The 18122-nt window shown below is 35.5% G+C and overlaps 1 protein-coding gene across 1 annotated transcript; it reads left to right on the top strand.

The window, feature by feature from the left end:
- Positions 1 to 654: 654 nt before the first annotated feature.
- On the top strand, positions 655 to 17270 carry LOC101890637 (uncharacterized). The gene is made up of 2 exons (XM_005176839.4): positions 655 to 1197; positions 15680 to 17270. Exons 1-2 carry the CDS (start codon positions 696 to 698, stop codon positions 16099 to 16101), a joined length of 924 nt encoding a protein of 307 aa, XP_005176896.2. The 5' UTR covers positions 655 to 695; the 3' UTR covers positions 16102 to 17270.
- Positions 17271 to 18122: the final 852 nt, after the last annotated feature.

Here is an 18122-nt window from a genome sequence, read left to right on the forward strand (position 1 = left end):
ATGGCAACTTTAACATTATGTTGCACGATCAAGTCAATGCCTAAGAAACTACTTGCAACAACAGAAGTAGCAAACTAACAGAGGTAACCGCATACAACTTCTAGCTGTTTGAGTTGCTTACACTGAGCCACTGAACAGAAGCAAAAGAAATTCATTGGTTTGAGACTGAAGACAACCACGATTTGAGCGCCAAACACGATGAAAGTGTTGTTGAAGTTGTTGTCGGGCGAAGAAATCATGAGAAACATGAATGAGAGATCAAAACAAAAAAGAAAATTTCTTTTTCAACTCCCAAAGTTATGAACGGTATGGCTGTTGGCCATAACTATCGTCGTATATAAACTATAGACAACGAAGGCATTCGGCATTAGTTTTATATCAGAATCTAAAGTGAACACATCAAAGAAAAATAGGAGGAAGAAGTGCATTTGTAAACTCCGGAAAAAATATATAAATATATTGGAAAAAAAAAAGTGGTTGGGTGCAACAATTGCAACCACTTAAAGGATCAAGCAACCGCATAAAGGATTAACAACTACAAAAAAAAAAAAAATAAAAATAAAACAATTAAACCAAAAACAAAGTGGAAACATACCAAAAACACAAAACTGTGTCCAAAGTGTTGAAAAATAAACAATTTTGAAAAAAAAAAAAAAACTAAAAAAACTAACGAATACCAAAAAAGAAAAAAAATCATGATCAACAAAAAGACAATGAGTTGTTGTAAATCACCATCAATGTTATTGTTGTATTTATCCCTTTTGTCTTGTTGCCTACATGGCATTAGTGCCAGCACCGAAAATATTTCATCATCGCCCTCGACATTTCAAAATGCCGGAACACGTACCATTCTGAGGATCTATGATGAGTGCAGCAGAACCGATGGTGGATTTGTGCCATGTCTTAAGAAAAAGGCTATATCCTTTATTGATCGCATCTCATTTATTGATTCAATAACTATTGCCGATGGTGTTAAAGTTGTGAAAATGCCAGCTTCTGCTGGCGCAGTACCCTATATTCGGCCGATGACTAGTGAAAATGAATTGGAATCAACTCTGTCTAGGTCTGGTGAAGATCGGGACACAAAACTGACCAATATTCTGATCGAACGTTTAAGTAATTTCTTCAATGCCCATACATTGCAAGTTAGTTTTCCCAAGTTGTCATCTGAAGAATTGGGCCGCGGATTGGAAGAAGGTGAGTTTAGTAAGATGAGAAATAATTATCAAGGAAAAGGAAAGTGTTGTGAAATGGACCATGCATGCTGGTTAGGTCATCCATAGAATATGGTAATCCAATAATTAATCGGTATGGACGTACGTAGTTAATTCTTACCTTTTAAATCTAACTAATTACACGTCCATGCTTAAAGATATGTTTTCTTAATATATTATAAAATCATATCTAAATCCTCGCAGATCCTAGGCCGCTATCCAAACTTGACAACGTTTACTTATTTCGTTTTACTCAACGTTGTCTTTGTTACAAAAAAACGAGACTGTTATGTGAGGACTTTCCATCAATTGCAGAATTCACAAAAAAACAATCGTTTATAAACCTGTAAGGAAAAGTCAACAGTCGGGCGGGACCGATTATATGATACCCTACACCACTATGACTGCAGAGCAGTTATAGTTAGCTATAGAGTGCATGATATCACTTGAAGAAGGATTATATTAAAACAAGTAAAAAAACATTAAGTGCGGTCGGGCCGAACTTTTAATAACCTTCGCCTTAGTGTAAAGGAAACAATGAGCTAGAACCCATTGTACCCTACAAATACCAATTTTTAGACAAATCCATGAAAAAATGTAACAAAATTTATATGGGGGCTATTCCAAAACATGGATCTATTCATACAATGTCTCGCCACACAAGCTAGAACATATTATAACCTACAAATAACGATTTTTAGACAAATCCGTTAAAAAAATTCCAAAAATCATAAACTATACCAAAACGTGGGCCTATACATACAATGTTTCGTCACCGGAACTAGAACCCATCATGGCCAACAAAATTCCAATTTTTAGACAGATCCGTGAAAAAATGTTGCAAAAACAATCAAAATACCGAATATCGGGAGGTACCTTGTATGGGGGCTTTATCGTGATTTCAACAGACAGACAAATGAATATTTGGGAGTGTTACAAACGGAATGACAAATTTATAACCTCTAAGGTGGATGGTGTAAAAAGATATATCGGAGCCGAGTGGCACAAAATGGATACGTACGTGCCGAAACTCATTCCATTTGGGCTGATATTAGCCATTATTCGCACAATAAACCTGAAATGGACTAAGCATATATATGGGAGCTATATCCAAATCTTGGCCGTATTCGATAAAATTTGGAAAAAATATATCCGAGCTTTATAAGATATCTGGTACCAAATATCATTGTTATCGAATGCTTATTACCAAGTGAGTGACTTTAAACCCCAAACCCCATACAAATCTCCGAATTGTATGTACTTGCTTCTAGTCCGAATTCGGTCGGAAATTCCAAAATTCGGGTCATTTGGACTAATATTGGCACATTTGGTGTATAATTTGCACGAAATCGTTTGAGGATATATATGGGAGCTATATCGAATATATTATATTATATTGTTTCGGAGCTGTATTTGATATCTAGTACCAGAGATTGTGGAATGCATATTAACCGATATTTAACCGATTTGGAATTTAAACTCCAAATCGGTTAAACAGACGAATGGGCGGACGGACGGAAATGCATGAATCGACTCAGAATGTGATTCTAACCTGATAAATAGTACCACAGCACCTTTAAAAGTCTTACCTTTCATTTTTTTTAGAATTTGCTTTTTAAGTTTCGTTTATCCTTACCTGAAAAAAAACAAAAGTTTAAGAAAATTATTTGTACCAAACATGACAACAACAAACAAACAAGTTAAAGTCATGTTAAGTTCTTAAGTTAAGTAATTATAATCAAATATACTTATATCAAACTTTTCTGCGAGAAATAAATTTACCTTCCAAGAACCCAAATTAGGGGTAAATTAAGAGATATAGTTACACGGGAGCTATCCCTAAATTATATAATTCTAGGAATAATAACAATGTGCTGTGCAAAATTATAATGCTCTATCTTTAATAGTGTAGGCTCCATCATGATTTCAGTAGTGGTACTTGACTTATTTCACATACAGTTTTTTGCTGTACATACAGGGTGAGATAAAAAAATTTCAACCGAGTCAAACACCATAATTTAAAAATTTTTTATACATTTTATTGAATGAAAGCAAAAAATGTCGCTAGTAGCATCAAATTTTTGAATAAGTTAAGATTTGTTCGAGTTGGTCACCTTTGGCACAAATTATGGCCTTGAAACGGTCAATGAAACCGTCACACGCTGCCCGAATGTTGCTCTGCGGTATTTTGACCCATTACATTGTGCGCTGGAAATGGTGGCCATTGTGCGCTGGAAATGAAGCGAGGAACCTAATTTTGTAACCATTCTGGGGTGGCACGTGCTGAGTCCTGTTGGAATGTCCAAGGTGTGCGGTCAAAATGTTTGCGTGCCCAACGCTTTAATAAACCCCCAGAATATTTTCGCCATAATATACGGCATTTACTCTGATGCCACGGTCGATTAATACGAGCGGAGAGCGACCATCGGCTGTTAAGGCGGCCCACACTATCATCATGGTCGGCGCTTGAGTTCTGGTGGCCTACCGAAGGTGCACATTTTCAGCTGACCTCTTTGGCAAGTAAACACGATTATTTTGTTTGTTTACAAACTGATGGACAACGAATGTTGCGGTGTAAGTTCTTGCACTTTTTGGAATTTCAATCCGAGCTCATTTTTCAATATTTTCCGAATGAAATATTGCGATATGTTCAGCTCACGAGCCATTTTTCGGCCACTGCGACGCGGGTTTCGATCAAGTCGCTTCTTTACTTTTCGAACCATTTCTGCTGATGTTGCTGTTTTCTTCCGTCCACTTCCTTGGCGTCGGGCTACCAGTATCACGGTAACGAGCGATGGTACGAGACACAAAAGATTTATTTACATTTAAGTGCTGGAGTGCTCTAAAGATAGCCACTTGTGGTTTTCCAGCCATATATAAAGAAATCACACTATCGCGCTTGAATTTCATAACGAATAACTTTTTTTCTGGAAAATTCTCACCAAAATACTTTTGTACGCTTGTAAACAATATAATGAACTGTCACTGGAATAATTTTAACAGCTGTCGGAGGAGTGGCTAAGAAATGACAGCAGTCTGAAGTTTGTTGCAGTTTTTTCATCTCACCCTGCACCATATGTACCATACGTATGGTATATGGTAGCCGCAGTTACTCATTACTTGGTTTCACAAAGTAATTTTGGCTCGTATAATTCTTAGGAATAACTTATTATGTTTTAAGCACACTGGTAATGCAAAAGGTATGTAGTTAAAATTATTGTTGGGATACTTTCAATGCAGAGGATATATTGTTGTCATTACAAGCACTGGAAAACGTGGCACATACGCCTACCAGGTTTTTGCTTGAATTAAAAAAAGGTTGGAAGCTGAAAATATATGCCACCAGTATGTTTTACGTGGACAGAGAGGCTGACGGCCCTGCATAAATCGTCTCTGGGATCTGAGTAACCATCCAAGTAACTATAAATAAGAGTAAAAAACACAGACACATATAGAATTGTTGATTTTCTTTGACATACCTAACGTAGCAGACCAAGATTGCAAAAAATATACAAATTTGAAGAAATCTAATTTTTTGCTTTGACATATTTGCACTCTGCCATTTAGAAAACTAGTAAAGCCGAAATTCCTTCATCTGTTGACATTTGCAGTGCAATAGTGATTTGAAAAAGGTTGGAAGCTGAAAATATAAGCCACCAGTATGTTTTACGTGGACAGAGAGGCTGACGGCCGTGCATAAATTGTCACTGAGATCCTAGTAACCATCCTAGTAACTATAAATCATTTTCAGATATAAGCCATAGGAGTAACATATAGAATTGTTGATTTTCTTTGACATACCTAATATAGCAGACCAAGATTGCAAAAATATACAAATTTGAAGAAATCTAATATTTTGCTTTGATATATTTGCACTCTGCCACATAGAAAACTAGAAAAGCCGAAATTCCTTCGTCTGTTGACTTTTACAGTGCAATATTGACTTAGGACAATGATTTTATTAAACATTTGGCATATGCTATATTTTCAATGAAGGTTGTATGTGGGTTGTGGGTTGTATGTGATATGACAAAAAATACAACGTTAATTTTAAAATTTGGACTTATACCTGCACTTATATCTTTAAATTTATATATTTTTAAATCTGGACGGCATTTTATTTTTAATAATATGCTGACAAAAATTGTTCACCCTCACTGACTTAGTTATATTCTAAAATGCAGCTGCTGCTGGTGTTTATTTTTACATTCGTCGTAGTCGATTTATGGAAATTTCACACCAACAACTTCATTCATCGTCTATGCTGTGCTAAAAGAATCCAATCCAATCCAATTTGAAGCAGCAGAACTTTGAAGTGAGTTAAGTTAACTTTTCGCTGTGTGAATTTGTGCGTAATCACTTAACATTATGCATTTAACACTAATTGGATATTCATGAAACTTTCAAATATTTAATGAAGTCTACTTGAGAATGTTTACACTCTGCACAGAATTTATTCTTCCAATCTGTATTCTTCGCAGAGTGCATTGTTAATGGAAATTACTTTGAACATCGAAAAAGAGGAATTCATCAAACAGCTGCAATTAAATAAATTTAATTATTTTTTTCTCTCTTTTTTTATTTTGCTGTTGAGACGTGCATTTGCGAATGAAGAAGATATTACATTACACTAAAATGGGTTGGTTGATATCGTTTTGAAATGCCAGATCGAATAATGCAGTTATTTCATTCAGTGTTCCTTTTTTTGTGTGTTCTAGTATATAATTATCGTTCTTTTGTTTGCATTTTTGCGCTGTTGTTGTTATTCGTTCTTTGTTACTTCACGTGACTGAAACTGTGCTAAAAAATATTAATTAAAATTAAGTTTTTGACACATTTACTGGCAGTTTTGTGAGAATCTAGAAATTGCACAACCATGTCAGAACACAAGTGAAGAAATATCAGTGTGGAAAATGTAGGTGGATTTGTGAGAACATCGGTAATGTGTCCTAGTTTTGAGAGAGACGCTTGTGTAATTAAGTCAAATTGCCAGCCGCTTCTTTGATGTTGACGTTTTTTTAAATATTTTTCTAAAGAATAAAATGTTATTTTTTGTGTGACGGGGGATATTTTGTCAAATTTTATTTTCTTCTGAAGATGGATATTTAAAGGCATAAACGTAGCTTTTAAAACTATTGCTATAAATTTGTTTTTGTTTTTTTTTTTTTGAGGGTTCAACTTGTATATTTTAAAATTGTTAGCATGATCTTTAGATTATATCATTACGTTTTTGTGCATTTGTTTGTAACATGCAGCAGGACATGAGATAGACCCATAGTTCCTTTTGGTGTCTTCCCGTAGAATCACATTCTGAGTTGATTTATGCTTGTCCATTTATTATACCCTCCACCATAGTATAGAGGGTATATTGAGTTTGTCATTCCGTTTGTAACACCTGGAAATATACACTTTAGATATATAAGGTATATATATATATATATTCTTGATCAGCATAGAATTCTATGTGGATTTAGCGATGTCCGTCTGTGAAAATCACTGTAGCTTCCGAACGAAATGAAGTAGGCTGATAAAATGTTGCTCAAATGTGTATTATATCTGCAGGACTTTTGGTATTGAAAATGGACCATGTATGTCCACGTTTTGGTATATACCCCATATAATGGTACCTCACTATTTTCGGCATTTCAATGACTTAAGCGACATTATTCGCCGGAAATGTTTCAAATTTGGTATTTGAAGTTCGTAATAGATACTACAGCCAATGACAGAAAATTGTCAGTGCAGGTCTACGTCTTCGTATAGCCCGCTTATAGCGGTACCTCCCGATATTCGGTACATTGATGATTTTAGCGACATTATTCACCGGAATTTTTTCAAATTTAGTATTTGAAGTTCGTAATGGATACTACAGCCTAAGACAGAAAATTAGTTTTGCAGGTCCACGTTTTCGTATAGCCCCCATATAACGGTATCTCCCGATATTTGGTATTTTGATAATATCAGCGAAATTATTCACCGGTATTCTTTCAAATTTGGTCATTTAAGTCCGTAATGGATACTACAGCCAATGTAAAATTGTCTGTGCAGGTCGCCGCGACGTTTTGCTATACACACCCTATAGAACTTCCCTATATTTGGTGTTTTGATGATTTTAGCTACATTATTCACTGAATTTTTTTCACGTTTTACATTGTATTGTACGAAGGCCCATGTCGTCGTATAGAACCTAATATAATGGCTACATTTGGTATTTTTAAGATTTTACCAGAATTTTTAAAGGATTTTATGTATTTATTTATTTATTTTTTTTTTTTTTTTGAAAATTGCCAAACTCGTTCCAAATGGTGGGGTTATTTCAGTTTTTATACCCTACAACACTATGTGTTGGGGCTATTATAAGTTTGTCCGTCTGTCCGTCTGTCTATGTTAATTTGTAATCACGCCACAGGTCGCAATTATGACCCGATCCTTACGAAATTTTGCACGAAGGTGGGGTTAGGGTCAGAATAGAAGCCTATTTCTTTTGGAGATGATCGCCAAATGCTTAGTTGTTGAAATGGACCAAAAAACTGCAAAATTGTCAGCAGGTCGTAATTATCGCCCGATCCTCACGCACATTTGAATGGGGGTTACCGGACATTGCAAAAGCCAAGCAGTTTTGGATGGCCATCCAAAAATATTCAATGTTTGAAATAGTTTGCCAACTTTTGTAGACAAAATACGAAAATGTCCATTCCCGTGACTTTTTGGAGAATTCACAAATACAGGAAAGACGCACTTCTGACTATTTCGTTAACGCTGATTTCGTTGCGTTTCAGTCAAAAACCAATAATAAATGTTAATCTTTTGCCACTTCTGAAAGATTATAGGTCTTTGGGAAATATTGGTTCCAGATCTAGGAAGACCATTTACGTGCAACATCTTCCAATAAATTGGAAATAAGCAAATTAGTTAAAGTTGCTATTATTCGAAAATTAGAGAACGAAACCTGATGGTTTTCTTTTATTATTTTTCACAATATCTTGTGGAATTCTTTCGAGTTTCTCGCCTATATAAACTGCATCGTTTATTACACAAATCGAATACAAACCAAGGCGGACCTTATTGAAATTGGTAATAATCGGTTGCTGTGGAAAATTGCCTACAGAGTTTAGTCTATCCCAAAATAACTGTACCACCTACGCTTCAATATATGAACAGTTTTTGACATTCTAAGTCGATGTCGATTTCAGCATTTCTGATGTAAGTATATACATATATAAATTCAAAAGCATTTTGGTGAGAATTTTCCAGGAAAAATGTTAGTTGTGATGGAATTCAAGCGTGATAGTGTGATTTCTTTATATTTGGCTGGAAAACCACTAGTGGCTATCGTTAGAGACTCCAGTATTTAAATGTGAATAAATATTTTGTGTATCGTACCATCGCTCGTTACCGTGATACTGGTAGCGTATCTCGACGTCAAGAATGTGGACCGAAGAAAACAGCAACATCAGCAGAAATGGTTCGAAAAGTAAAGAAGCGACTTGATCGAAACCCCAAAACATTCGTTGTCCACCAGTTTGTAAACAAACAAAATGATTGTGTTTACTTGCCAAAGAGGTCAGCTGAAAATGTGCACCTTCGGTTGGCCACAGGACTCAAGCGCCGGCCATGGTGATAATGTTGGCTGCCATAACAGCCAATGGTCGCTCTCCACTCGTATTAGTCGACGGTGGCATCAGAATACATGCCGAATATTATCTCTAAAATATTCTTGAGGGTGTATTAAAGCCTTGGGCACGCAAACATTTTGGCCGCATGCCTTGGACATTCCAACAGGACTCAGCACCCGCCACCCAAAAAAGGTTACAAAATGAGGTTGCTAGCTTAATTTCGCACAATGGCCACCAAAATCTTCGGATACCAATCGGTTGGGCTATTGTGTCTGGAGTATTTTGGTTTTTTTTCACCTCAAGCAAACGCTTTGCCGAGATTGGGCAAAACTACCGTAGAACAATATTCGGGCAGCGTGTGACGGTCGTTTGAAGGTCATAATTCGTACCAAAGGTGACCAATTCAAACAAATCTAAAACTATTCTAAAATTTGATGCTATTTCCGAAATTTTTTGCTTTCATTTTAAAATTAAAAAAAAAAATGTAAAAATTATGGCGTTTGACTTTGTTGCATTTTTTTTGTCTCACCCAGTGTGCATATCGAAGTGGAGGAAAATAATACCTCCATCAAATATAGTGGAAATCGACTGAAGTTAAGATATAGCTCTCATATTTTACTTTAACCTGTTTCAAATATAAAATTAAAAGCGCATTTAATAAGGAAATTTCCAATTAAAGGGTAGGTCTGCTAAATATGTGTCGTGTAGTATCGCACGCCACGCTTGACTTTCGTCCTTTTCTTACTTCTTCCGAATTGGTGACAATAGAAAATTAGCAATATAAAGTATATTTATAATTAATTTCTCAATAAATAACAAAAATTTACCAAATATAAATAGACCAAATTCAACATCGTCATAACAACAATCCTAAAAATAAAAGTAATTAAAATCCATCTTCTCCCAAAAAAATGGCACCAAATTTAAATATTATTATTTCCGCGAATACCGGGCACAAATAGGTAATAAAAGTTTTCCATGGATTTTCTCTAGCCAATGAAGTGTTTCCCATTTCCGTATCCGCCATCCACCATCAAAATTTCATACTGTGCCCATTGCAAACATTGACGGAACTTTTTGTTTTTCTTTGCTATGATGATCCATTGTGGTGGTAATAAGACAATCATTTACATTTTAATTTTGTTTTCTCAACGACCTTTAGGCATTTGTAGGCTTCTTGAAATTAACCTAAGAAAGAATGTTTCTTTTTTTCTTTCTCCAAAGTTTTTAATGCATGGAAACTTGCAAAGTGAACATCTGAAACCATTTTTATGCTGGTGACAAAAGCTTTGTCTTTTTTTTCGTTACACATTTTTTATGGCTTTTTATTATTATGTGCCGGCCCTATTGGTATTGTTGTGTGTTCAGTTTCTGTCTTTTTTGATGATGGCTTAAACATTGTTTTCATTTATTTACGTTTTTGGTTTACCACGAAATTGACCCATAAACCTTAAATTGAATGTCACCAGAATACAAGCGAAGCGGCCAACATGGCTAGTAGAACAACATTTGGCCATGAAACGCACACTTGGACTATGTGTCTCTCAGTCATTGCTTGTTTTTGAAAATGGAAAACAAACTGCTCCAGTTTTGTTACTTTTTTTTTTGTGCAAAGACAAATGAAAAATGACTTATTCCCGAACTGTTACTGTTTGGCCTTCACAGCATAGACGAAGTAGCTTGCTAGCTAGCCAACTTGGCAGGGGCATTTTAATACGAATTGTATAAAATTTAAGGGGAAGTCTTATCGTAGCAAATAATCTATGGCAGAACAATGGAAATTGGCAAATCGCATTAGGAGATTTATTTAAATTGAATTTATAACTTGTTTTTCTTGACTGCAACAATGTGTTGAGGACTTTGCAAAAAAAAATGTGAACAAGAAAATATTTATCAGATGAATACAAATTCAATAGGCATTGTTCAGATATCCATGACATTCAAACAGAAGAAGTAATAAATTAAAAAATACATAAAAGAAATGCTCATTAGAATTCTGTTGGGAAGATGCGTTTCAAAAAAAAAAAAAAGACAATATTCATAATATGAAATACAATTAGAACTTTTAATGTTCAGGGTAGATAAATCAAATTGAAATAATTTTAATTAAAAATTTTAATTTGAAATATATTTTGTTGTGAAAGAACAAGAAATCGTTTCTTACACTAACAAAATCAATATTTGCATAAAAATTTATATTTGATTTTGAAACCAAATAAAACTATATTTAGCCACTAGAAAGCTGAATGGCTACGGCAGTTTTAGGCACTAGGCCTCTTTAGATGAAATCCGTTGCAGGATCCGTTACCACAGCCTGTCAGCCCAGCTGGTGCGCACGATGGGAGTATAATCAATCTTAGATCAAGTTCGGAGATAGGCAATACCGGACATTTCATACGATGTACCCCACTCAATAGCAGAATTAGTAATAGGTGACCCAACTAGAATTTTTAATATTTCAATATAGAGAAAATATTCGATAAATTTCCCGGTCGTGTCATTTTGCGTTTCGAAGAGCAGAATTGCCCCCTAGATCGTAAGATTTAACACATTTATATGCTTTTATTTGGGCTGTTTTGAAGTCGATGGTTTATGCGAATAATCCGACAACGACTCAAGCCTTAAAAGGGGAAATTAATAACGCAGCATTTATGCACAACGGTCATCGCGTGTGTGCCAGCAAAACCACGATATCTTCCTCCAGACAAACCTCATTCTATCCACTTTACGATTATAGACCGATATATGTGGAATTTGAATGGCGATAGACAAAATCCAACACTTTTTTATGACATAATTTGAAGAAAAAATTGATCATGCTTAGAAAAAAGAGGTTTGCCTATGAGATTTGCGATCTTTCCGCTGGTGCCAATAGCTGAGATGCTAATTATACCCTACACCTCATAGTAGTAAGGGAATTATGTGTGTGCAATTGTTTGTAACAGGGAGAAAGAAGCGAGTTAGACCTATATTTACTTTTGAGGATTTTCATAGAATCATATGCATGTCAGTCCGTCCGTCCGTCTATGTATTCTGTGAACCAAATGCAGGTCGTATTTATTATCCGATTGAGATGAAATTTTCTAAACAAGATTTGTTTGGCCCAAGGGCAAACCCTATCGAAATTGGTGACAATCGGTTTAAATTCAGATATAGCTCTTACATTTATTTTCAACCGAATTCAGATTAACTATATATTAGCTATATATAATGACCAATATTAGTCCAAATGACCTGAATTTTGGCACATCCGACTGAATTCAGTGTAGAAGTAAGTATATCAAATCCCATATATATGTTTCATCCGATTTGTGGGGTTTAAGTCAGTCACATCCATAATATGCACTCCATAACTTGGTTCAGATTTTTATATATAGCTTCGATATATATATCTTCATCGGTTTTGACGGTTATTTTTTTCACCATAAATGTATTATCAGACCTAATTGAATAGTTTTTTTTTTCATATTCAACGAATTTTACCATTTGGTGATACTGGGTTCGGTATATCTATTGCTACAATAAATACTTTTTAATGTTATCCTTATCGAAATCATATCATGCACTATACAGGGTTTCCCATATTCGACGGACCCATGACTCTTTGGGCCCATTCCAATCGACGAGGCTTGTCCGCATTCTTTGCGTCAATTGAATTTTGTACGGGAACAAATGCAAATCAATGCGAATAATCCGTTGTAAAGTGGACCGAGCCATGCCCAACTGCTGAGAACGGCGTTTTTGGGATGTTCTTGGGGACCTCTCAACACTGGCTTGTACGGCAGCGATATTCTCGGCCGATCGCCTTGGTCGACTTTTATATGGCCTCTTCGGATTAGAAAGAGCCTTACCAGTCGAAAATTTTTCGTATAAACGCTTAATGGTGTTCTTAGAAGGCTCACTTCTCACATTTTTTAATGTTTTAAAACCACGTTGAGTTTTTACAATTGGCTTCTTCTGTTGAATGTAAATTTCTACTATTTCGCGTGGCGTGTATTGGTTAATGGTAAAAATCTGCTTGGACTGACGCTTCAAACGCGGTATGTCATTAAGCGATGTGACATCTCTGTCAAAAGTTATGGCGTTGCCAGATGGGCCCGTCGAATATGGACAACCCTGTAAAGCAATGTTATTTGTTATTTATATAGGGTGAGATAAAAAAAACTGCATCAAAGCCAACGCCATAATTTTTAGCTTTAATTTTATCAAATCAAATAAAATTTTAGAATAAGTTAAGTTATGTTATGGTCTGCAAATGGCCAATGAAATAGTCACACGCTGTCCGAATGTTGCTCTCCAGTATTTTGGCACATTCCCGGCGAAACGCTTGAATAAGTCGATCGTCATTTTGGTATTTTTAGTGCCAACCTTCCTTTCCAAAATACTCCAGACACAATAATCCAACGGATTGGTATCCGGAGATTTTGATGGCCATTGTGCGCTGGAAATACAGCGAGGAACCTCATTTTGTAACAATTCTTGAGTGGCACGTGCTGAGTGCGATGGTGCTAAGTCCTCTCGGAATTTCCAAGGTCTGCGGTCAAAATGTTTGCGTGTCCAAGGCTTTAGTACACTCTCCAGATTTTCGAGATAATATTCGGCATTTATTCTGTCGATTGATACGACCGGGGAGCGACCATCGACTTTTAATGCGGCCCACACCATCACCACGTCTGGCGCTTAATTTCAGGTGGCCAACCGAAGGTGCACATTTTCAGCTGACCTCTTTGGCAAGTAAACACGATCATTTTGTTTGTTTACAAACTACTGGCAAACGACTGTTTTATCATCGGAGAAACCCAAATTCGGCAGTTCACTACTTTCGGCCAAGCGAAGCAACTCTTTAGCTCTTTTGAGTCTATTTTCTTTCTGTTGCGGTTTAAGTTCTTGCACTTTTTGGAAATTCAATGGCTTTACCCCAAGCTCATTTTTCAATATTTGCCGAATGGAACATTGCGATATGTTCAGCTAACGAGCCATTTTTCGGCCACTGCGACGCGGGTTTCGATCAAGTCGATTCTTTACTTTTCGAACCCTTTCCGCTGATGTTGCTGTTTTTTTTTTCGTCCACTTCCTTGACGTCGGGCCCGCTACCAATATCAGGATAACGAGCGATGGTATGAGACACAAACGATTTATTCACATTTAAATGCTGGAGTGTTCTGACGATAGCCACTTATGGTTTTCCAACTAATTATAAAGAAATCACGCTTGAATTCCATCACGAATAACTTTTGTTCTGGAAAATTCTCATCAAAATGCTTTTGTACGCTTGTAAACAATGTAATGAGCTGTCGCTGGCAAAATTTTAACAGCTGTCGGACGATTGGCTTAGAAATGACTGATAATGATAATGTGGTATTTTGGGAAGGGATAGAGCTGGAAATTTCAAATAAGCATCGCTGAGAGGGTGCATAATGGATGAACGAAATGTTTTTTTTTTTTTTTTGGTATTTCCGACTATAGGTTTACACCTTCAAGACACATGGCTTTAATTTGGTTCACATGGAACAAAAATAAATAAATTAATTAAAACTGAAATAAATTTAACTGAAATCTCATGAGATGAAAAATATGACAAAAAAAAAAAACAAAATATATTACAGAGAAATATTCACATTTTTAATAGCTTCTTGTTTTGCAGATTTTCTAAATTTTGGATTTTCTGCCAAAAGGTCATTTTGAATTGATGAGAATAATAAAAATCCACCCAGCCGTTCTTGAGTTATAAGCGGTCTAACTCCTTGACATATGATATTGTATATTTTTTGCCATATATGCGATATCTTAGATTTAAGGTCTATTTCACCCGCTAAATAGTATTCGATTACCATTCAAATTGGTAGGCTTCCTTCCAGCTCTAAACTCCAGCCCCACAAAAAATTCCGAGTCGATTGGTCAATAATTGTGACCTCTACATCAACTGCAAAACCATGAAATTTTCGGGTTTTTGATCCATTTCAATATTCTGATTCTAACCCCACCTCCATGCAAAATTTCATTAGGATCGGGCCATAATTGCTACATGTAGCTCAATTACAATTTAACATGGACATGTGGACACACGGATACACACACCTAGATCGAGTCAGCTCGGCGATATAGGAAGATCCATATATATGTCATGGTCAAATATTTCGAGGTGTTACAAACTTTTTGACCCAATCAAACTTAAAATTCTGGGGCGTAACAATGACAAAAAAGGCAATGATGGAAAACCAAAATTGCATTGTATAACTGCAGGAGGCGAGCTCAAGAATAAATGATATTTAGAGACGTCGAAGAAAAGAAATTAACTGTGTGTGCATTTTAGAAATTTGTTTTATTCGACGAAATTTGTATTCCGATCAGAATTAGTTTTAGTGTTAAATGAAAGATGTTAGGTAAAATATGTTTCGAACGCCGTAAAATATGTCTTAGGTTAAACATACAAATATCGCAAACTTCAAACACATGATTGAAAAAACACATATATTTTAAACCAGTTTCTTAAAAAATAATCAAATGAAAATCTTCACATTTAAATTCACACACACAACCACACCACTTTGGAAAAAAATTATGGAAATACTTTATAGATTAAAAAGGCGAAAGTCAAGTGATTTACACTTCAAACCAAATATCCCCTTCAACAAAGTGTGATTGAATGATGGCAATTGTTAATCTGTATGTATGCGAGATTTTTCATTTGAAATTTTCCAAATAAAATTAAATGAATGAATGATAGCTGCAACGACAAAAAATGTAACAAGCTTTCACTCTCCATATAAAAATTTGCTTGACATTTTTTATCTTATAATATTTTTAATGGAAATTTTATTTTGTGTTTTTGTTTTTTGTCTCTTGCAGGTCGTGGTAAAATGAAGAAAATGATGGGCATGATGATTATGGGTATGGCTATGAAAATGATGGGCATGATACCCATTGCCATGGGTATGCTGTACATTTTGGCCGGCAAGGCCTTGATTATATCCAAGATTGCCTTGCTGTTGGCAGGCATCATTGGTTTGAAGAAACTGTTGTCGGGAGGTGGCAAGTCAAGCGGCAGTTCTACTTGGTCCTCCGGTGGTGGTGGTGGCGGCGGCTGGTCCTCGGGCGGTGGCGGCAGTGGTGGCTGGGATAGACGTTCCCTAAATGAGGCCCAAGAGTTGGCATATCGTAGCTATACAAAACAATATCAACAGCAACAACAACAGCTGCAGCAGCAACAACAACAGCAAGTCCAGCAACAGCAACCGTTAAAGTCATCATCAAGCGATAAGAAGCTATAAACGGTACCACAGAAAAAAAGAGCAGTAGACCGACCGATCGATGACAACAAAGACACTAACCTAGTGGAGAGCTTGTTCCAAATGAAAAAATTAATTATCTTATAGATAATTTATTATTTTTCGCTCACAAACGCAATGACACTGTGTAATTAAAATGAAATTGTAGTTCACAAATCTTTACTTCTAAATAGTTTAGCGGCACGCTTTAAGCCGAACACGCACACTCACACACATTTTTGGCATCATTCTGAAGTCGTCAGACCTCAATTTCCAATCTACTGAAGATAAATATTTCCCATTACTACTGCTCAAGCTGGCCTCGTCTTGTAACAGTTATTTGTGAAATTAGTTTTCATATCAAATTTCTCTTCATTTTTTTGCCAGACCATAGATTTCCTCCTATTTCTGTATCATCTGTCTATCACTCAACTGCAAATCTACTTTGCTTTTCTATTAAACTCTAACGTTTCTTTTTCTTCGGAACACCAGCAGCTTCAGTTCAACTTTGAACTTTTGGCTATGTTTGCGTGCAACGTCAGTCCCATACCGCCGGTATCAGCATCAAATATATCTTGGCACTCCGCTTTGGCATGTTCTGATTGTGCCACACGCACGCCTTGGCTACATGTTCCTGATGTGGAAGAAAATGTTCACTTTTTCATCTCTGCCATTTCCTCAGTTCACTGTATCATATCAAAACGCTGGTGTCTTCATTCAAACTTTTGTTAACTGTTTCATTCACTTCATCATCTTCGAAGATTTCCAGCAAGCAAGCGGTATAGCTTCCTTATTTTCATTTGCATTCTTATTTTCTTTCTTTCATCTTCAACAGCATCCATCCATTGTATCTTTTAATCCGTTAGTCACATAAGAAATGTTTCAATAATTTAATGTAGTTTTTAAGAGATTTTCAGACAAAGATTATTAACTTATGTATGAGTAAGTGTGTTTGTTTTCCTTTTCTTGTATGATTCTGTGGAAATTCCAAAAGAAAACGCTATTTTTTGTAGAATTTTCTCACTTTCGGCAGCAAGAATATCACACATCACAAACTGTGCTACGTATTTACTTAACTATTTATTATATTTATTTATTGAATGTATTTATTTAATTTAATAATAAATTATTTATAACATGTTTTTTGCGAAAATAAACGTTCAGCATTTAAAGACAAATACATTTTATTTTAATTTGTGGGAGGATAAAGTTTTGGGATCATCAGGATTTTAAAACGATTTAAATTTGAAATCGGAAGGAACTAATATATGGGAGTAATATTTCATATGGATAGTTATCCATTAAATTTTACAGAAATATTTTAGTACTTTATGTGATCTCTCATACCAAATAGCATTACTATATAGATCATATTTTGACCTTGAGAAGGCTTAATATTAAATCCGTGGAAGGAATATATGAAAGTTATAGTTATGTATGAGTCGATTTTGTCAACAATTGACATATTTTGTTCTAGGCGTAACATGATCGTATGATCGGAATTTCGACCAAATAAGACAGATCTAGAACTATTGGTAGTAATATATATACATATAAATAAACTTAAAGGAAGAAATATACATAGTGGTAAGGGTAATATGTCTTTGTGTATTTGTTTGAAACAGGGAAAAAGAAGCTAGATAAACCCATAGTAACTTTTGAGGATCTTCAAAAAATCACTTTCTGAGTCGATTAATGCATGTCAGTCCGACCATGTATTTTTTTTTAATAATGCCAGTCGCATTTATTATCCGATTGAGATGAAATTTTGCAGGCAATGTTTATTTGGCCCAAGGACGAACCCTATATTATTATATACATATATGTGCCATCCGATTTGTGGTTTTAAGTCCCTCACATGCGTTATATGCACTCCACAAGAATGATGTTTGGTACCGCACATCAGATACTGCTCAAAAATACCTCTGTCAAATTTTATCGAGATCGGTTCTGATTAGGATATATCTCCCATAGATATCTTTATCCGATATCAGGTTTATTGTTCATCAAATGCCCAATATCGA

This window comes from Musca domestica, unplaced genomic scaffold (genome assembly GCF_030504385.1).
Source record: "Musca domestica strain aabys unplaced genomic scaffold, Musca_domestica.polishedcontigs.V.1.1 1, whole genome shotgun sequence".
Taxonomy (NCBI): domain Eukaryota; kingdom Metazoa; phylum Arthropoda; class Insecta; order Diptera; family Muscidae; genus Musca; species Musca domestica.

Coding starts and splice junctions, on each gene's coding strand:
- LOC101890637 (XM_005176839.4), top strand. CDS start 696: ATGATCAACAAAAAGACAATGAGTTGTTGTAAATCACCATCAATGTTA. Junction 1,198..15,679: donor GGGCCGCGGATTGGAAGAAG/GTGAGTTTAGTA, acceptor TGTCTCTTGCAG/GTCGTGGTAAAATGAAGAAA.